The 21,665-nt window shown below is 44.9% G+C and overlaps 1 protein-coding gene across 1 annotated transcript; it reads left to right on the forward strand.

Annotated features, from left to right (window-relative positions):
- Positions 1 to 19: 19 nt before the first annotated feature.
- dhx37 (DEAH (Asp-Glu-Ala-His) box polypeptide 37) lies at positions 20 to 20,597 on the forward strand. Its single transcript, XM_061260171.1, has 28 exons — positions 20 to 172; positions 1,312 to 1,416; positions 3,051 to 3,220; positions 3,474 to 3,586; positions 5,356 to 5,710; positions 6,311 to 6,459; positions 6,886 to 6,978; positions 7,218 to 7,314; positions 7,433 to 7,546; positions 7,931 to 8,032; positions 8,698 to 8,812; positions 9,747 to 9,845; positions 10,135 to 10,202; positions 10,288 to 10,426; positions 10,837 to 10,913; positions 11,152 to 11,384; positions 11,500 to 11,611; positions 12,300 to 12,406; positions 12,969 to 13,157; positions 14,026 to 14,150; positions 15,086 to 15,202; positions 15,810 to 15,982; positions 16,354 to 16,468; positions 17,013 to 17,150; positions 17,604 to 17,698; positions 17,981 to 18,054; positions 18,544 to 18,641; positions 19,658 to 20,597. The coding sequence occupies exons 2-28, from the start codon at positions 1,314 to 1,316 to the stop codon at positions 19,732 to 19,734; spliced, it is 3,447 nt and encodes a 1,148-aa protein (XP_061116155.1). The 5' UTR covers positions 20 to 172; positions 1,312 to 1,313; the 3' UTR covers positions 19,735 to 20,597.
- Positions 20,598 to 21,665: the final 1,068 nt, after the last annotated feature.

The following is a 21,665-nucleotide window of genomic DNA, read 5'->3' on the forward strand; positions in this document are numbered from 1 at the left end:
ACCTAGACCGATGTCGCCGGCTTATGTCAATGTGAAATAATACGGACCCGAATTTCCTACTGGACCATTGTTTGGCAATACATTTGCTGACACGGAACTGTTATTCCGTTGCACCAGTGCCTCTACAACTCCACACGTGTGTTTTTAAACATACGCTTGTTGTTTACATTAGGTTTGTATTGGTTTGTGATTTACTGATATTTTTATATTTAAAAATATTGTTTAAAATGTGTTTTGCATAGGTAATGTAATTCAACCATTACGTTATTAGCTAGACTATAAACATTTGTGCTGTAGGTTGTTGGTGAAACGATAGCTAGCATGATTCAAGTGGTAACTTAGCCGTTTGAGTTAGCTAAAATGTTCAGGCTACAACGATGTTTTCTGTTTATATTTGAGTGCTTAAAATGCACATAACGAGATACCGTGAACATATAATTACTCGCAAGATAATAGGCTAATTAATCGGTGTGTTACGCAAATTTGATAGGCATGCAAGCATGATTACACTCTTTATAAAGGTATATTGCTAGCAAGATAAAACATTCAGTTCCCATAACAGCGAGTAACCTCTTATTGAGTATTAAAATCGTGACATATGGATGAAAATATCGAAATTGAGGGCAATAATAGCTACTGGTAGTTTGCCAATTACTAACTTGTGTTTTCCCGAACTTGATGATGAACGTAGATTCACGTGCTTACATTTAACTTCTGGTTTTTGTAATTTCCCCAGTGATGTCATTAAAAGTTGTAAATGCAAGGGGATTTCTCTGCAGTTTTGTTGTAAGCATTGGCGCAGGTGTCGTCGGATAATTATCAGATTCATCCCATTTCAGAGACAATTAAAACAATGTGTAGGCATGAAATCGATAAACGGCATAACTAGTTACATAAGATGAATAGTTTAAATGGGGGCTAGCATTCTGGAGAATTGTGGTTCTTCAGAAACTAGGATTGACAGCTAGTATTTAGCCCAGTGGGCCACTGTTGCTAACTAATTTGTGGCTGCCCTTGCTGTACACTTATTCTGGGTAATGGGTAATTCAAGGTAACTGGTGTTACAACTGCTCCATAATATAGACTGACAGAGTTATTTCATCCTGATGGTAATAAGAGCATATCTCATTCTCGATTATGTAGTTGCTGGTTTGATTACGAAATGGCGTATACCAATGAGCCCCATGATGTTTTGTGAAATGTGAAATGCTGCCCTTGCTGTACCCTCTTTGGGTCTGTGGGTTTTGCACACATTTTTCAAATTTGACAGAGCATAAGCCTGCTTTTTTTTTGTCCCTGCGTGGGATACAGAGATGGGCAAGTTACGGAAGAAGCACAACTGGAAGGGAAGGAAACAGAACGATGCACAGCCTCCGTCAGAGGAACAGAAGAGCGAGGTGGTGGTGGAGCTCAGAGGTTAGTCTGTGGGTTTTGCACACTGAACTGTGTGGAGGTCAGGGGTTAGTCTGTGGGTTTTGCACACTGAACTGTGTGGACCTCAGAGGTTAGTCTGTGGGTTTTGCACACTGAACTGTGTGGAGCTCAGAGGTTAGTCTGTGGGTTTTGCACACTGAACTGTGTGGAGGTCAGAGGTTAGTCTGTGGATTTTGCACACTGAACTGTGTGGAGCTCAGAGGTTAGTCTGTGGGTTTTGCACACTGAACTGTGTGGAGCTCAGAGGTTAGTCTGTGGGTTTTGCACACTGAACTGTGTGGAGGTCAGAGGTTTGTCTGTGGGTTTTGCACACTGAACTGTGTGGAGCTCAGAGGTTAGTCTGTGGGTTTTGCACACTGAACTGTGAACATGCTGTACAAGGAAAGGTGCATGGGGCTACACAATGTCATGAACCAGATTTGTCTTTTGCACGGCCTTATTTTTTAACAGTGGTACGACTGGTACCATGATCGTTATGTCTGATGTAACGGTATGCACTTGTATGCTATTGTTTGAATATTTACAAGTGTAGGTGGGCTCCAGAATTATTGGCACCCTAATAAAAATGGAGAAAAAAGGCTGCATATAATAACATGGATAATGATATATATTTTATGTTCAAATGTACTGTATGGGGAAAAGTATATACTTTTATTTTGATGCATGTACTTTCATGTTTCAATTGTACTTTCATGTTTCAATATTTTAAATTTAGTAATAAAAATTTTTCTGAAAACAACAGTTGCCAAAATCATTGCCACCCCTAAGAATGATTGAAAATTCAAATCAAACTGAGTGAAATTGGCAATAGATCACATATCCAACACTGTATCTAATAGTCTTTAAGATGAGAGCCTGAATATTCCTGTAAATCAGACAGAAAGGTAGCCAGGGATGGGAAACCTAGTAACACTTGGTAGCTAGCTGCTGTACCGTGCTAGTTTTACTAGTTTCCTAGCTTTTATTTGGCTATTATTTCTCTCCAAAGTAACGATTTGCCCTTAGTTTGGCTAACAAATGAAGTGAAACCTTTCTCCCTGAAGGAGGATTAAGGCATGATCTTAGAACATTTAGATTGACGTGTTGTCACCATGGGTTGAGCTGCCATTCATGAATCTAACTGTGTTCCAAAGACAATTTGTGATTCTTTATTACCATTAAACTCATATATTAAGGTGTTCTCCATCAGGAGAAAATGGGGGACCGGTAAAATTGGTCATACTTGCTTACTTTTTTGTTGCCTTTGTTAAAATGTGAAGCTTTCTGTATAAATACAGAAAGAGGAGTCGATGGCATTTCTGGCTCGCAAAGTTATCTGTCTTCAAGAGGCAGCTGTATTTCACCATCTAGGGGTGTGGTTTTCACAGTTACTTATTTGATTTGCAACCAAGCATGCTTTTGAACGCAAATTCATGAATGCAAAGCAAAGACCATGAAAATCACGGTCATATTTCTTTTTATTGCTGTGGGCAGTTATCGGAAATTTTTGGCCACTGTGGGCATTGGTCGGGTTCAGTGGAAGCTATGCTATTTGGGAGCCCGATATATTTGGAATCATTGTACTGTATATTTTGGTTAATGGGTGAAATCAACATATTATGTTCTCTTTTACTCAGACGGTGACACCTTGAAGGGCGTTGATGAGAGCAACGTGCTGGTCCTCCCAGCCACTAAAGCTAAGAAGAAGAAAGCTATCGAGAAACCTATCCCAAAACCGCAGCCCCTGACCAAGAAACAGAAGAAGAATTTGCAGAAAGTTCTGGAGATTAAAAAGAAGAAATCCCAGGTAATGTAATCCATGATCCGCAATCGGTCCTCTCAGCATACCGTGGAGGTGAACGGCAAGATCCCCTTTCGTTTTTCAGTTGTTTCACGGAATTATCAGTCAACAATATGGGCAAAACACTGTATTTATATATGGGCAACATATTCTCCCTGCTTTCATAAAATGTCTCCGGTTTTCTCACGGAATTCCGAGTGGGACGCTCGTCTGACGAGCATTGGAATTAAAATGGCTGCCCTTCCCTCCACCTCCACAGCGGGCGGACATTTTGACCAAGCTGGCCGAGGTGCAGCTGCCGGACTCGGAGATGAAGATGCTGTACACCACGTCTAAGCTCGGCATCGGGGACAAACTGTACCAGAGCAAAAAGTAAGGTCTGTTCTAATGGTAAATGGCTGGCATTTATGTAGCGCCTTTATCCAAAGCGCTGTAAAATTGATGCTTCTCATTCACCCATTCATACACACACTCACGCACACCAATGGAGATTGGCTGCCATGCAAGGCACCAACCAGCTCATCGTTTTGGGATTAGGTGTCTTGCTAACCCGTTAAAATGAAAATAAGCATGACAGTTTATGCAATGTCAAATTGGGAATATGCAAAGATGAAGTCATTCAACCTTGTCATGAAGGCTTATGATCAAAATCTTTTATTTTACTGGTTATTGTATGAAATAGTTTTTTTAGGTATGAAACTTGTCAAAAATGAATGCTGGGCAACAGTAAAGTATTTAAGGATAGAGAAATTAGATTTTAACCGATCAATGTTTCAAAATTAACCTATGTGAATTGCAACGATGGGGAAACCAAGTGCAGGCTGTCGAGGTGCTGTATAGTTACAGAATATGATGTGAATTTGTGCACTGGAAGTTAGCCACATTAGGAATGTGGAATAAGAAATAAATCTTTCTTCATTCGCGGGTATCTTTATATCAAGAGTCGGGACATGCAGTATGTACCATTACTGTACTGCACTCACACAGCAGTTGGCACATCGCCAGGCTGTCAGTCTCAATTGAAATTTACATCGACATTTGAATGAGGGCGTCAACAGTCCCGCTGCATTATGTGGGAATGTTATGCAAGATTACAATGGAATTTTAGTTCGCTTGCAGTCATGAATATACACAAAGCTTTTATTTCTATACTTCTCTATAACAGTTCAGTTTCAGTTTGTCAAAATCCTCTCTATTTGTTTTTATTTTCGTGATTCATGTTTATGTAAATGGCGGCACAGATGGTGCAGTGGGTAGCACTGCCGCCTCACAGCAAGGAGGTCCTGGGTTCGAATCCCCGTCGGCTGGGGCCTCTCTGTGTGGAGTTTGCATGTTCTCCCCGTGTTTGCGTGGGTTTCCTCCGGGTACTCCGGTTTCCCCCCTCAGTCCAAAGACATGCAGGTTAGGCTGATTGGAGAGTCTAAATTGCCCGTAGGTATGAGTGTGTGAGTGAATGGTGTGTGTGCCCTGCGATGGACTGGCGACCTGTCCAGGGTGTATTCCTGCCTTTCGCCCAATGTATGCTGGGATAGGCTCCAGCCCCCCTGCGACCCTGTTCAGGATAAGCGGGTTAAGATAATGGATGGATGGATGGATGGATGTTTATGTAATTCTCATGTTATTTATTTCTAGATTTGCGGGAGAATATGTTTTCATTTAAAGTGCTGTGAGCATCAAACACACCTTTGCATACCCATACCCAGGGATAAGTTAGCTGAAAGACCCTAGAGGGAAGTACAATTTCAACTGCTACCTGTACAACAAAGATAAGGACGAGGGCCAATTTTATTTTTTTTTTCATTTATTTATTTATTTATTTATTTATTTATTTATTTATTTGACAAAGAAAGAAACAAACAACAGCAAATTGACTCATTAGAGGCTGAAATTTGCCTTTGCATTTGCACAGCAATTTCAGTTTGGTCAAATGAATATACATGTTTTTTTAAATGGTACTTTTCACAGGCTGTCCCAGGCCCTGCAACCCTAAAGAGAAAATAAGTATACATAATCAGCTAATGGGGCAGGGGGGAAGGCCAGAAGGTTTTCCTTTAGGAAATAAAGTCTGAAACCAACAATGTTGCCATTGCACATCTCTGCCGTTTTTTTTGATTCTCAAACACGCCTCTCTTTGTGTCTAGGAATGTAGATGAGGTTGAGGAAGGTGCACCAGGCATTGGGAAGATCAACAGTCTGAGTGGAGCCAATCGCAAAAGGAAGAGGTGGAAAGAGGAGGAGGAGGAAGAGGAAGAGGAGGCACCTGAGGAGAGCGACAGTTCTGATTTGTCTTCGGACGAAGAGGAACAGAAGGTTGGAGTGACGGAAGACTCTGAAGTTCACACTCCCGAGGTGCCGGCTGGGGCCCCTCTGGAGAAAACGGCAAAGCCTGCCAAGGAACAGGCCACAGAAAAGGGGGGAGTTCCACCCCTACACCCCAGAAAAGAGGACTCCCAGCCCGCAGTCTTCATACCTGTTGACAGACTACCAGAGATTCAGGTGAGTGCTCCTCACGCAGTGGTGGAGTTTGGGGTGCTGAATAAACCAAGAAACCATTTTGGCTAATTTTACCTACATCATTTTGAGTCAAGGTTGGTGCTTCAAGCCCCAGTGTAACCACAATAAGATTCCGCTGTTGGACCCTTGAGCAAGGACCCTTCACCTCACATTGCTCCTGGGGGGGATTCTTCCCTGCTTAGTCTAATCAAATGTAAGCCGATGTGGATAGAAAATAAGTGTAGGAAAATCTGGAGGAAAGCATCAATTGTAGTGTGCAGACCCAGGATGGGATCGAGGGGAGGGTGCTGACCCACGATGGGATTGTGGGGAGGCTGCTGACCCACGATGGGATTGATGGTAGGTGCAGACCCAGGATGGGAGTGAGGGTAGGTGCAGACCCAGGATGGGATTGTGGGGAGGGTGCTGACCCACGAGGGGAGTGAGGGCAGAGTTCTGACCCACGATGGGATTGAGGGGAGGGTGCTGACCCACGATGGGATTGTGGGGAGGGTGCTGACCCACGATGGGATTGAGGGGAGGGTGCTGACCCACGATGCGATCGAAGGCCTGGGGATGTGATGCCGGCACCGTGTGTTCCAGGAAGCCCGTCTGAAGCTGCCGGTGTTGGGGGAAGAGCAGGTGATCATGGAGGCAGTGAGGGAGCACGCGTGCACAGTGCTGTGTGGTGAGACGGGGAGTGGGAAGACCACCCAGGTCCCACAGTTCCTGTACGAGGCGGGCTACGCCAGGTAAACCAGAGACAACGTGCCGTTACTCAGGGATAAGCCTGGGATAAGACCATCTCCTAATTGCCTGTAATGAGTCCTGCTAGCTGAGAGCAAGGCCAGCCCTTTAATATCTGAGGATTCATCATAATAAATGGTGAATCGTGGGCATTTATATAGCACCTTTATCCAAAGCCCTGTACAATTTATGCTTCTCCTTCGCACACTCACGCACCAATAGTGATTGGCTGCCATGCAAGGCACCAACCAGATCGTTAGGAGCATTTAGGGGTTGGGTGTCTTACTACATAATAATATGCAACATCATACTATCAGCTGCAGTATGTTGGGTAGCCATGCTTCAAGGTGTCACATCAGACTCTTGTGAAAGCTGTGTGTGGCAGAACCTGCGTTCACTGCTTCTCTCTCCCGGTCTCTGGTTCTCTGAAGCGGGAGTGGCATCATTGGCGTGACCGAGCCCAGGCGAGTGGCTGCTGTCAGCATGTCTCAGCGCGTGGCCAAAGAGATGAACCTGTCCTCGAGGTAGGCATTAAAAAACCAGCGCTCAACTGTCGCCACACAGTATAGCAGATTGCACTGCTATACTGTTATATTATCTGTTATGTTTTATATTTCATATTTATTGGTGTCTTATAGATTGTTTTTATTGTCCCCTTTTTATGACTTTTTTTTATATTGCACTGTGGTTTTCCAGGGGGGTCACGTGTCTGTGGTCTACTGTGAATATTTAATCATCAAGCAATCACCCTCTGTGTTCCCAGGGTGGTGTCCTACCAAATCCGATATGAGGGAAATGTGACGAATGACACCAAGATCAAGTTCATGACAGACGGCGTCCTGCTTAAGGAGATACAGAAGGTAAAGTCCGGGAGCTGCAGCCTGGTTTCAGGGGGAGGTGGGGAGGACATGGTATTGCTGGGGGAATCGTCCATTCCTGGCTGTGTGAAATGTTGTGGCCTGGTCTCCCTTGCCTCAGGACTTCCTGCTCCAGAGGTACAGCGCGATCATCATCGACGAGGCCCACGAGCGTAGCGTGTACACCGACATTCTGCTGGGCCTTCTGTCACGCATCGTGCCCCTGCGGAACAAGGTGAGCGTGCGGCCTGGGAATTTAGGGGGTCAGCTCTGGGCTTCTGCACAGCTCTATACATTTTTTTTTTTTTTTTTTTTTTTTTTGGGATGTTTTTTTGTTTTGTTTTACGTTACATTACATTACATTACATTAAAGGTATTTAGCAGACGCTCATATCCATTATCCAGAGTGACGTGCAATGAAGTGCAAATCAAATCCAGGGACAAGTGCCTTGAGTGACATTTTAAGGGATTTTTATGGAGATGATATGGAATTATAGCCTCTATTTGCATATTCTGCAAGTGTGCATGCATTTGTTCCTGCACGTATGTTATACGTGTGCACGTGTTCTGGGAGTCTCTGCTTGTAGCATGACATTCAGCGACTGTGTGTCCTCTACAGAAAGGCCTTCCCATGAAGCTGCTGGTGATGTCGGCCACTCTGCGCATTGAGGACTTCACAGAGAACCGCAAGCTGTTCCCCGTCCCCCCACCAGTGATCAAGGTCAAAGTTCAACCAGCTCTGTCTGCATCAGTGTTCTGGAGGCACTTCTTTTGTTGTATGTCAAAGCAAAGATTCCTGTGTAGCAGCAAGAAGTCAGGTTGCACAACCCTCTGTACCTTTAGGACCCCAGCATGAATTGAGTATTGCTAAGGTAGCATGTGACAAGAACATGGGCTGCATTTAGGCGGGTGTAAAGCAGGGCTGCACAACTCTGGTTTTTGTTCCATCAAATTGCCTTGTTTTTAATTTGCTGACAGCTCTATACATTACCCTGGTTCAAGCCTGCACTTGAGTACAGTAAAATCATTAGGATACTCTTGCAGTCTGCAGCTGTAGCCGGCACTCATACACATGTGAGATAAAATATGATTGAGCCAATTAAATAATTAATACCAGAAGTTGGCATAAAATCCTGAAACGGATCGGCCCTTGTTGTGTACCCCTGGTGTAAAGCCAGTCCCCTTCTCAGCTAGGGTAGCGGGCCCTGTTCCCGGTCGTCTTGGGACCCAGGCAATAAAGTCTCTCCATGCCTTCGCCTTAATGCGGGATGTAAAAGTATAGCACGCTACGCCAGGATCACGGTGATTTGTTATTTTTATTAATGGATTAATTTATTATTGTGGCAGTCTGGGAAGCCAGTCCTGATGTTTTGTGTGATCCCGCAGGTGGATGCCCGTCAGTTCCCCGTCTCCGTCCATTTCAACAAGCGCACCCCCATGGAGGACTACACCGGGGAGGCCTTCCGGAAGGTCTGCAAGATCCACCGCATGCTTCCCCCCGGTGAGCTGCTCCGCATCCTGAAATCACCACCACCAGGCCATTGACAGCCGATATCTAGAATTCTCATTCAGGCTTTTACATGCTGAATTAAATGTCTGTGACCCAGTGTATTGGTGAATGACGATTACCCAGACATTGCTTTTGTCTGTTTTGTCGTCTTGTACACAAATGCTTCCCATTGACAACAGATATCTAGATATCTAGAAGTACCAGTTCCCCAATACCAGACTTGGGTCAGAATCACCAATATCACCCTGCTGCAGTTTTATACCCTTCCCTCTCAGCTTGTGAACGCAATCTTTGTAAATTGTAACTGTAAATAAAACTAAAGTGTGACCTCCCAAGAGAAAAAAATGGGGGGGGGGTGGACGTGAAAAAAAAAAAAAAAAAATCATGTCTTGATTCTGATAGAACCAGTATTGAAATTGGGCTGACACTAATTAGTTTGGTTGTTGAAATCTAACCCCAAAATCTGGACTACCAGCTTCACAGGACATGGATGGGCTGACCTATAATTCTGAAAATGAATATGGTAAAACTGAAAACCCACTGAGGCAAATTAGGTTTCAGAATTGACAGTACTGCTGTTTTTTGGTTCTTGAAATTTGAATGGAAGTCAAAGTGTGAAGTAGTATTTCTTGAGAGACATCACACGCAATGCTGTTACTTCCCTGCCATGAGCTATGTGTCACTCCTTCAGCATTTGTTTGGCTTTTTCTACATTTCAAAATAGCACAATGATTTTCTATTTGGTCTTTTCCCATAATTATTGTCTTTATTAACCAGTCTGCAGACGATGTGCATGAACTTTTGTATTGTGTACTTCACATTTTCATGTATTCCATGTTTTATATTTGTATTATCCTTTTTGTACGTTTTGAGTTCTTGTCCTATTTATCTTTTGTGTTTAATGAAGCCTGACATATTTGTTCAGGGGGGATTTTGCTGTTTCTCACTGGCCAAGCGGAGGTTCATTCTGTCTGCTGGAGGCTGAGGAAAGCCTTCCCCTTTCGACCCAACAGCACCGAGACAGGTCAGTCAGGCTCTGGCTCACAGATGCGTTTCGGGGGTCCGCAGTGGAAAGACATTTCTTTTATTTTTCCCTTTTTATACTTGCATATGCTTTCACATCTTAATTTAGCATTGAACATTGTAAATTAGTGTTTCTGACACAAGTTGTTGTAGGATGTTTGTTAAATGTATGAAGACCTGTGCAATAGAATGTGAACTTCCATTTTCAAAACCTCAGTGTAAGAGCTACACAAAGGATTTCTGAGGAAACGTTACAGTTACAAATTGCGATGTGTTTGTTTCCTGTTCAGAGAAAGACGAGCAGGACGGCTCGGAGGAGATGAGACGGTTCAAGAAGGCCAGGCAGAAGAAGACTGTGGTACGTACTGGTCCTGGGTGCTGGCTCACAGGCCTTGGCTCTCTTGAGTGAGCCGCCTTTGGATGAAATAGTCGTTCTTCTCTAGTCCCTGCCCCGCATCGACCTGGACAACTACTCTGCACTGCCGGTGGATGAAGGGGACGAGGACCGCCAGGCGGGGATCGGTGACGAGGAGGATGGCTCTGACCTGGAGCTGGAGTTGGGCGATGACCCGGGAGACTCTGGTGAGACACCATCTTGTGAAATTACTGAGGGGACATGTTGGATTTTTCGACACCACACGCTGAAATCATAGAACGGCTATTCCAATTTTCTCACCTAGTGCAACAGTGGTTGCAACTTTAAATAGCAGTTATTCATGACGGCTGTAGAGAGCTGAAATTAATTTCTAATTAATTTTACTTATGGACCCCAGGAAGACACGTGACCAGTATCTGGAAGCTAATGGGGATCCAAATGAAGAATACAGAATAAAATAATAACAAGGAATCCCTGTTCATTTTGGGGGGTGGAGGGGAGGATATCATCTTTGAGGGCTTTGTTGATTCATTTGTTGGGCTCTCTTAGTTGCATTAATATGTTAGGTGAAACAGCCTTCGGTAAACTTGTTTCCCTCGTTTTGCCTTGTGGTCAGAAGAGAAAAGCGACCCTTCACTTCCGCTCTATGTCCTCCCGCTCTACTCTCTCCTGGCTCCTGACCAGCAGGCCAAGGTAAGTGTGGCATTGCCCTTTCCTTTCTCTCCTGTAAGCATTCACGCTTCTGTACGTTTGTGACATGGAATCAGACCTGTTCACCAGTTCACAGAACAGTTTGCTTTGACACCGCCATGCACCAAGTGCAAAATTGGAAAACAAGCAGTTGGTGTTAAAGGGTAGTGAACGGCTTTAAGGGTAGTGAGTGGCTGTACGGGCAGTGAACAGCTTTAAGCGGCGGAGTTTGTATGCACAGGTCTTCCGGCCTCCACCGCCTGGCACCCGTCTGTGTGTGGTGGCCACTAACGTGGCGGAGACCTCCCTGACCATCCCGGGCATCAAGTACGTGGTGGACTGCGGCCGCATCAAAAAGCGCTACTACGACCGCGTCACTGGCGTCTCCTACTTCAAAGTGTCCTGGACTTCCCAGGCCTCGGCCAATCAGAGAGCGGGGCGAGCAGGCCGCACAGAGCCTGGCCACTGCTACAGGTAAACGGGTCTAACGGGCTGCTGTTTCAGGGGTGGATCACATGTAACGGGCCTTGACATTACCGATAAGGAATTCCTCATTGTGTGTGTGTGTGTGTGTGTGTGTGTGTTTCAGGCTGTACTCCTCTGCAGTATTTAGCGATTTTGAGGAGTTCTCTGAAGCAGAGATCACACGCCGACCTGTTGATGACCTTGTCCTGCAGATGAAAGATCTCAACATTGAGAAGGTGAGTGATGGGAAAACAACATTTTGAGTTTTATATAATTTTAGGACGCCAATTTGAAGCTTGGTGTGAATCACTAGAGGGTGTTGCTAGCATTTTATGACCCTGCTTATTTCCTTTCATGCTCCAAGGATGTACACACAAAGCCTTCCAAATTTGCGTAATTTGATGCTCAGTCCAGAAACATTTTGTGCTTTTAGCAACACCTGTAACCAGCCAAAACATCACTCTTTCCACATTTCAAGTTCTGGGGAAAATCAGCATTACATAAAGCATTTGGACACTATTATGTGCAATAACATGCCTCTATTTTCAGTGGCTTTTTCAAAGCAAGCATCTTTGAAATCCATGCACTTTGTCTATAAGGTCCATCTGATCCTTCCCTTTTCATGAATTCAGACGTGCCTCTGGAGATGTACACTACTGAAGCGAATTAAAACTAGCTGAAACGGTTGATTTCTCATCTTTTACGAGCAGTCGAACTGGCAGTTGGAGGGTTGCCAGTTCGCCCCCACCCTGGGTGTGTTAAAGTGTTCCTGAGCAAGACACTTAACCCCCAAATGCTCCTGAGCTGGTCGGTGACTTGAATGGCAGCCAATAGTCGTCAGTATGTATGAATGGGTGAATGAGAAGCCTGAATTGTGCATCTAAATGTCAACCATTTACCATGTGGCGCTGTGCTTCCCCTCAGGTGGTGAACTTCCCGTTTCCCACGCCTCCCTCGGGCGAGGCCCTGGCCGCTGCCGAGCAGCTGCTGTTGGCCCTGGGGGCCCTGGAGGAGCCCCCGCAGACAGGCCGGTGAGCAGATGCCCCGCAAAACTTACCTGACGGACTAGGTCACCGCCTGGGGGTGGTTTTGGGGTGTTTTACTGAACAGATTGCAATTGAACAGTCAAATCAGTCTTTTGCGATGTGTTCATCCACTCCTCTTAGTAGGCTAATAGCTTCATACCCAAACCAGTTGGGATATGCAAGTAATCATGGTGCCGCAACATTCATTAGCCGATTTTTAAGTACCTCATCGCAAATTGCGAAGCCTTTATATGGACTTTAAACTTTAAATGGTAGTTTGAATATGAGGAAGTTGTATAAGAGAACGCATTGAAAGTAAACTTACCAGTGACAAAGGGATCCGAACAAACTCATATAAGAAAGAATGACTTGTCTCTCTTCCAATCATCATGATTTAAGCAGCCATGCAGTTGTATGGACTGGTTGTCCTCCAGCATAGGAGATGAGTCAAGGTCACATGATTTGTGTGTGTGAATGGGTGAATGGGAGGCCTGGATTACTTTTTTGGGATAAAAGTGCTTTATAAATGCAGTCTATGTACCATTCACCGTGATCTCTCTCCATGCAGGCTGAAGGAGATGGAGCAGGCACGCCTCAGCTGCCCCATAACCCCCCTGGGCCGGGCCATGGCCTCCTTCCCTGTCGCGCCCCGCTATGCCAAAATGCTGGCGCTGGGGAGAGCACAGGACTGCCTGCCCTACGTGATCACCCTGGTGGCAGCCATGACGGTCAGGGAGCTCTTCGAGGACCTGGACAGGTTTGTGACGCTCAGCTTACTGCCCCTCTCTGGCTGTTTTCAAATGCTTTATAAATGTGTCCTTTCTTCCCTGTTCCCCTGTGTCCTTACACTGATCTGTTTTCATTTGCCACTTCCAATAAAGGATGTAATGATTCTTTCCTTTGCAGGAGCTATTTTTGGTCTATACTGTATATGACTCCAAATTTCCCCCCATCCTCTTTTTTGCCGCACCCACTGGTCACCAACTTTAGCCCTTTGCTTTTAACATGCGGTATGATTCAGTAGTGCTGTATGTGTGCTGTCCTGAGAACCTAGTGTAATGGCATGTACCCTATCCTTAATTACCTCCACCTGGTGCCATCCTTGACCTCCTGAAACCGATCATGCGAAGTAACGTAAACTTATAGTGTAAAGTTTCCATTGGCTGTCGCCACCCCTTATGGGCGGATGCGACCTGCGCGTTACATCTCCCTTAACAGACAGATGCGACGCCAGCGTTGTATTTGATCATACGTGAATTTGATCATACGTGTGTTTGATCATGCGTGTATTTGATCATTGCGATTCCTCTGCCTTTCCATGGGTTTTCTATAGGGCGCCTTAGTCCATAATGGGTTAAACAAAATTAAAAGAAAACACTGCATTTTAAATGCAAACGATGTAATGGCTTTAGACTTTAGCCATTTATTTGTAATGGAAGTCAAGTCAGAACATGAGATGTGGAGCATTTATCTGCTGAAGTCAGTGGCACTCATTAACGGTGTCACCGCCATTCCTCTCCTCCATTTCAGGAATTCTGAGGCAATCTCACTAAGGCTTTCTCTCACCCTCTCTCTCTCTCTCGCTCTCTCTCTCTCTCACTCTCACTCTTTCTCTCTCTCCCCAGGCCTGCGGGGAGCGAGGATGAGAACTCCAAGCTGGCCCAGAGGAGAGCTCGTCTGGCCCAGATGAGGAGGCTGTGGGCCGGGCAGGGCGCTTCGCTGCAGCTGGGGGACCTGATGGTCATGCTCGGTAAGTTACCGGGACCAGACCCGGAAGGAAACGTTTCCTGCATCGTCTGTGGGATCGTTAGTGGAATCGTTTTGGAAAATGTATTATTGTGTGTCCTCGTCTCATCAATTAATTGCAGCTTATACAATTTATACAAATTAACTCTAACAGCAATATACAGTCAGTGACACTTCAGGTAGACCCGTACACCAGCTTGTTAATGCAAATATTTAATCAGCCAATCATGTGGTAGCAACTAAATGCATAAAAGCATGCAGACGAGGTCAAGAGGTTTGGCTGTTTTTTAGACCAAATGTCAGAATGGGGAAGAAATGTGATCAAAGTGACTTTGACTGTGGATTGTTGGTGACAAACCTCTAAGTGGATAGGCTACAGCATAATAAATACCTAAAAAGTGCTCACTGAGTGTAAATGTAGTGCAGGTGCAAGCTGTGGCCTTGCTCTTCATGGAGCGACATGGCTCAGGCAGTACGAGCAGTCGTCTGGCAGTCAGAGGGTTGCCGGTTCGATCCCCTGCACGGGCTGTGTCGAAGTGTCCCTGAGCAAGACACCTAACCCCTAAATGCTCCTGATGAGCTGGTTGGTGCCTTGCATGGCAGCCAATCGCTGTTGGTGTGTGTGTGTGTGTGTGTGTGTGTGTGTGTGTGTGTGTGTGTGTGTGTGTGTGTGTGTGTGTGTGTGTGTGTGTGTGTGTGTGTGTGTGTGTGTGTGTGTGTGTGTGTGTGTGTGTGTGTGTGTGTGTGTGAAGCATCAATTGTACAGCGCTTTGGATAAAGGCGCTATATAAATGCCAACCATTTACCATACTGAGTGACTGAACGATGAGCTGTGTGTCGGGTTGGGCCCTGTCTGTGCAGGTGCAAGCTGTGGTCTTGCTCTTCCTCCTGAATAACACAATGATGAGGTGTGGGTTGGGTTGGTTCCTGTCTGTGCAGGTGCGGTTGGAGCCTGCGAGTTCTCCGGCTGCACCCCCAAGTTCTGCGAGCAGAATGGGCTACGCTACAAAGCCATGCTGGAGATCCGTCGCCTGAGGGGACAGCTCACCACAGCAGGTGACCGCCCGGGCACACCGTTTCACAACACTGTCAATCATCTTTAGCTTTCCTCACCGTAACCTTTTCTCACAGTGAGATGAAAGGAGTTCTGTAAAAGGAAAACAAAACTAGTGCCACGGTGGCGCACGACTAATCCGTCGGGCCTTGACGCTGGCATCTGTTCGATGCCGTTGCACACCGAGGACCGGGGTTCACGCCCCAGTCCTGCCAAAGCCGAGCTTGGCTGTGACACGAGGGAGCGGCATGATTGGCATTATTTATTTAGCGGTTCAGATGGGCGGGGTCATAGCAGTGCTTCCTCAACTAACATGGACGATTGAAATAAACAGGGTACAATTACCAACCAAATTGGAAGAAAATGGGATGGGGTGGCGGGGGGGGGGGTATGGGGGGGAGAGACTCACCTATACACACTGTTAGATCCAGTGCAACCAATGTTCTAAAAGCCGCAATCCTCCAGTACGATGGGTTTATAAAAAAAGCTGTTTATTTTCACTACAGAAGCTATTTAAGGTTTTGGGTTTAATCTTGTGATTTATACGAACGTTATCCAATAAACTCCTGTGATGACAGTGTCTCCTGCCGCACCCTTTATTTTTTTTAGTCAATGCCATTTGTCCCGAGGCGGCATTGTTCCTGGATGCCAAAATGGCGCCCCCTACAGAGGGGCAGGTGCGGTGCCTACGGCAGATCGTTCTGGCCGGGCTTGGCGATCACTTGGCTCGCCGGGTTCAAGCTGAAGAGCTGCTGGACCCCAAGTGGAGGAACGGGTACAAGGTGAGCGCAGCTGGTGGCATCCTGAGACAGGGCGTGAGCGATGCTGGGTTAAACACATACTTCACAGCATTTATAATATTTATGATGAGACAGATTTTTAAATCCCATTTAAAATAATGCTCTTATCCGGTATGATCTTTTCTAACAGTAGCCAACAAACATATTTGATTCTATATAATTCCAGTAATTGTCATTTTTACAATATACAGGTATACAACTATAGCTTTAAATGTTTCCAAAATTGCTCTGTCAGTTCAAACATCTTGTTCAGACCTGCTTAAAACCTTCAGCTGATGGCTTTGTGTCCGACCATTTGATTGCTGGTAACTCCTGCTGCGTGTTTGTTTGATTGGTTGCTTCTCTGTATTCAGACCGCGCTATTGGACGAGCCAGTGTTTATTCACCCCTCCTCGGCTCTGTTCAAGACCCTGCCAGAGTTTGTGGTGTACCAGGAAGTGATGGAGACCTCCAAGATGTACATGAGAGGTATCCGTTTCAGTTCCTGGGCCGTAATGGAAACAGGCTCTGAAACAATCATCCAAATAAGTCGAGCTTGAGCCATGTTAACCTGTTGCTTTAGCAACACGACTGGCATCTTATCAAGCTTGCTTCGTGAAGCAGATTTATCCGAGAACCTATCCAGATTTGATGAAATAGGTCCAGTTATAGCTTAATTGCACTTTGTGAAATACCCCCCATGTTTGGACAGCGATATAAAGTGTGTGAGACTCTTGAAATTTGGATCAGAAACCACAACATGACTCAAAATAGACAGGGTGTGGATTAGGGCTGCAAGCCATGGCACTGGGACAGCATTCCTTCTCAGGCATATAAAACATTTTTATTCATTTGCTGATGAAACAATGCTAACGATATAACGATACTCCACTGTTTTCAGCACTCCTTGAATTTGTCCCTTTAACATGAAGAGCAAAGAGAGGAAGGGGCCTGGTCATGGTCATGGTGGCTTAGGCCATTGTTGGAACCCTGCAGGGAAAATGTTGTGAAATATTTGTCTTCTCCTGCTCAGTGGTGTCTGTGGTGGAGCCTGACTGGATCCCTCAAGTGCTGCCCATGTACTGCCATTTTGGGAAACCTCTGGAGACCCCTGCCCCAGGAATCTGCCCTGACAGCGGACGAGTCCGGTGTCACCGTGAAAGCACCTTCTGTACGTTAGCCCCGTCACAAACATTTGTGGATGCCGGGGGGTGGGAGTGGCCAAAACAAGCTTGCTTGAGGGGGGGGTTGACACTTGAGGCTGGCTCTGTGTTTTAATTTAACTATCAATTAGAATCTTGGAGATACAAACCTCAAAATTATGGACTGGCACAGTCAAACCTGATGGGTATGAAACAAAAAGTAGCATGCAGAACATCAAATTCCTGATCACGATTGTCCATTCCCCTCCAATCAGCATGTGCTGCATCCATCAAATCAATTCCCCGCCCTTCAAAAAATTCAGTTTCTCTAACCTCCGTTTCAGCTCATCATAAAAAGTGCAGGGTAGGTACCTGTGTGTGTGTCACTGCCTGTGCTGACACTTCCTCTGTTCATTGGCTGTCATGTTGTCTACATGTGTGGTCCTCTAGCCAATCAGGTGCTCTGTGTTCTCCCTCCACAGTCCGAGTTGGCTGGCAGCTCCCTGCTGTGGAAATGGATTACCCAGAAGGTCTAGAGCGCTACAAGTTGTTTGCCAAGTTCCTGCTGGAGGGACAGGTACTGTAAAGGAATGGTGATGCCAGTTGATGTTTTGGCAACTACTGATCTGAGTAATACGATTGAATTTTAAATTTGGGATACTAACCTTTCAAACTATCTGCCTGGTTATGGCATGAAGTGATAACTGGATTTACTGTACAACATGGTTTAAATTCCATGTGTGGCATTGCAGATGTTCTGAATGGCTCCTAACTATCTGGCCTAGAAAACCAATGGATAGGCTTCATAATGTAAGATACCAGTACAGGCCGAAGTATTCATTTGTGCTCTGTGTTTTAGGTATGTCCAAAGCTGAGCTCTCATACCAGTTGCTTGCTCTCAAGTCCTTCTACGATGCTGAAGACCTGGGCAAAGTAAGGGTGCTCCCACATTTTGTTTGTGTTTTAACATGTTTTTATTTAAATCTTTATTTAACCACGTTAGTCCCACTGTGATTAAAACATCTCTTTTCCAAGGCAGACCTGGCCAAGAAGGCAGCAGCGCATATAAACAAAACAGCAAAGCCATAAATATAGCAGAACGTCATATAATCAAAGCGTGTGTGAGAGACCATGACGCTGATGGGAAGAGAGCACAAAGGAAAATCAGACACATGTCAAGTGCATTCAAAACCTACATAACAGCTTATTCAAAGCAAGGGCAATTACTCAGTTAATTCATTTCCAGTCCTGGCGGGTCCTGTGACTGTCGGGCTTGTCCCGATTGTCGGGCTTGTCCCGTGACTCTCAGGCGTGTCCTGATTGTCAGGCTCGTCCTGTGACTGTTGGGCGTGCCCTGACTTGTAAGGCTTATCCTGATTTTCGTGCTTGCCCTGACTGGAGCGTTCACGTGCTGCTTTCCAGGTTGCAGCCCCGCACTGAGGCTCTGCTGGGGTCTCTGGTGTCTGAGAAGGCAGACTGTAAAGCAGCTCTGCTGTCGGCATGGAAGAAGAATGACAAGTGTAAGTGGCACCATTTTTAGGTCACAGGTTTCAGGCCAAGTTGCATCCCTGCACATTTACAAGCTCTGAAGGAGATTCTGTCGAGTTTTCCTCGAGACTAAAATGACTTTGCGGAGACTCCTGAAATGGAGGTCTAAAATGATAATTAAGAATGAATGACTGTGTAGGTTTAGGTTGCTTTGCAGGTTGCACAGAGGTATAGTCCATACATTCATGCAAATATACACTCAGTGAGCGCTTTATTAGGTATTTATTAGACTCAATGGTTTCTTTTTTTTTTTTTTTTACTTCTACTGCTGTAGCCTATCCACTTAGAGTTATGATGTGTTGTGTGTTCATAGATGCTCTTCTGCATACCACTGTTGTAATGTGTGGTTATTTGCATTACTGTCACCTTCCTGTCAGCTTTGACCAGTCTGGCCTCTCTCATTAACAAGGCATTGCTGTCTGCAGAACTGCTGCTCACTGGATTGTTTCGTTTTTTGCACCATTCTTTGCAAACTAGCGATTATGTGCGTGAAAATCCCAGGAGATCAGCAGTTTCTGAGATACTCAAACCACCCTGTCTGCCACCAACAATCATTCCACGGTCAAAGTCACTTAGATCACATTTCTTCCCCATTTTGATGGTTGATGTTAACAAAAGCTCCTGACCGGTATCTACTCGATTGTATGCATTACACTGCTGCCACACAATTGGCTGATTAGATAATCGCATGAATAAGTAGGTGTAATAAAGTAAAAATGTTCCTAATGAAGTGCTCATTGAGTGTATATTTCAGAGAGATGTGTTTAAAATACCTCCCATTCCAAACTGTAGTGAGCTGCTTTGAATAATAAGCTTAGTTGGGCATTCGACCCTCCAGGGGTTTTGTGGCTCATAATCGTTGCCCTTATGCCACAAGTGAGCAGATGTTTAGTGTTGAAAGAAAGGCTTTGTCTCATTCGTCAGTCTGTATATTGTTGTATATGTTGATATGTGATCACCCTAAAGCTTTACTCTCATCTGTTTGCAGACTTGTTAGCACCTTACTGCCAGTGGCTTCCTGAAGCCAAACATCAGGAAGTGGCAAAGAACTGGCCTCCTGTCTGACCAGGTGACTAACTGACCATGTCCAGCAAGTCACCTGCCGGCAACTGCTCATCGCCTGCGCATCGCACCTCCGGTTGGGAAATGAGGCCAAAGTCAACTGCGCATGCTGGCTTTTCGTACAACTGTTTTCAGCAGTTGGCGGGGGGCTAAGTGTGTAGAACTGTGATGCTGACCAGCTTCTTTTGCATTGTCGCCTAAAGGATTTGTAGTGTTGCTTTTGTGATTACCCTTTTAACCATTGAAAATGACAATGATCAAGTCAGCATCATTGTAATGATGTCAATTACCAGTATGTCTGGTCTTTGTAAGACTTCTTTTACCCTCTGTAAATATAATGCATTCTGTTAAAAAAAGGAAATTAATACATTTGTATTATCCTGTGCATTGATTTCAGGTTACTATGCTGTCGAGCTTTTACATTGCAATTAGGAATTTATCAAATGCTGTTGTCCAGAGCTACTGGCACAGCTGACATTTTTACATACAGGTCATTCAGTTCAATGATGCAGCAGCAGTGCCCCATCTAGGAATGGTATCTGCATGTTAGCTTGCCTATTCCAGCTTGATATTAGAGAATAAATCTGTCCGGTCAATACACTCTCAAAAATTGTCCAACACACTTTGTTATTACTTTTGTGTTGCTTTCAACACATTTTGTGTCAAAGTTTCAATGTTTCAGTTTTTAACACCTGTTTTGAGTATAGTGGACGTTGACACTGTTAGTCGATGGCGTGAAAAATTGTACCCCGTTCATTTTCTCCGATATTATCCTTATTTAAGACAAATCCTTGTGACGATCAAAAATATTGTCCATTAAAAAGGCTGACCAAAATGGGAGATGGGATGGTGATTGTGATTAAATGTAAGGGTAACCATTGCAAAAGTTTTTTATTTTTATTTTTAAATTGCCTAATTATGGTATGAATATTTATTTCACAATATACCGATCAAGTGGATGAATCAAGCCATCAGCCACCTAGAGATTTATATATAAATTGTTTCAGTTTTAGTGCATATTGCCAGTTGGGGAAAACCGTTGTCGAAAAAGCGTGTGTCGAAGAATATTTATTTATTCTTACAGAGCTGCATGACTTTCTGTTGTCTTTACAATTACGGTTACAGGGGTATTTGCATATTAATTTGACGACCATTCACTATTAGAACAGGGAATACAAAAAATATGTCAAATATATAAAACCATGTTAAACATATTAAAGGCTTTTGCACTAAAGGGTAATGCGTCGGCCTGTAGCGTAGTGGCTACGGTAAATGACTGGGACACGCAAGGTCGGTGGTTCCAATCCTGGTGTAGCCACAATAAGATCCGCACAGCCGCTGGGCCCCTGAGCAAGGCCCCCAACCCTGCATTGCTCCAGGGGAGGATTGTCTCCTGCTTAGTCTAATCAACTGTACGTCGCTCTGGATAAGAGCGCCTGCTGAATGGCAATAATGTAATCGATCACCTGTTTTAAATGAACTTTTCGTAGTTTTATTTCAGTGTCTGGACTGCCAAACTGCATTTGTAAATATAAGCTTGTTGCCTCGCAAACTGGCCTTTTCTCCCACATTTATGTAAAACGACTTGCAGAGCCTTTATCGGAAGTGTGTGTGTAACTGTTGCTGCTTCTTATTTCCGCAGCCCACCAGCTGAACTGCGTTGCCATGGGCACCGAAGGGACTTCATTTGTCATGCACCTAAAGACAGGCAGGCGACATGAGCTGCTATTTCGCAAAGAGCTTTGGTATATGCTACAGCTAAGACTATCCCAGTGTAACACATACATCTGATATTTCTTGACTGACTGGCCACAGTAAACACTGGGGTGTTAGGATTAGATTTTTTTGGAAAATTGTAGCTCCAGTTCTAATTCTACCATAAGAATGGAAGAAAACTTTTCGGTTTCCACCTGACAGCTGTTTGAGGTCATGGC

This window comes from Conger conger, chromosome 11, assembly GCF_963514075.1.
Source record: "Conger conger chromosome 11, fConCon1.1, whole genome shotgun sequence".
In the NCBI taxonomy this organism is placed as follows: Eukaryota; Metazoa; Chordata; class Actinopteri; order Anguilliformes; family Congridae; genus Conger; species Conger conger.

Excerpts from the sequence above, each read along its gene's own strand:
- dhx37 (XM_061260171.1), top strand. The coding sequence starts at position 1,314 with ATGGGCAAGTTACGGAAGAAGCACAACTGGAAGGGAAGGAAACAGAAC. Across the intron at positions 10,427-10,836 it reads CGATGACCCGGGAGACTCTG|AAGAGAAAAGCGACCCTTCA; the intron begins GTGAGACACCAT and ends CCTTGTGGTCAG. Across the intron at positions 15,203-15,809 it reads GGGACAGCTCACCACAGCAG|TCAATGCCATTTGTCCCGAG; the intron begins GTGACCGCCCGG and ends TATTTTTTTTAG.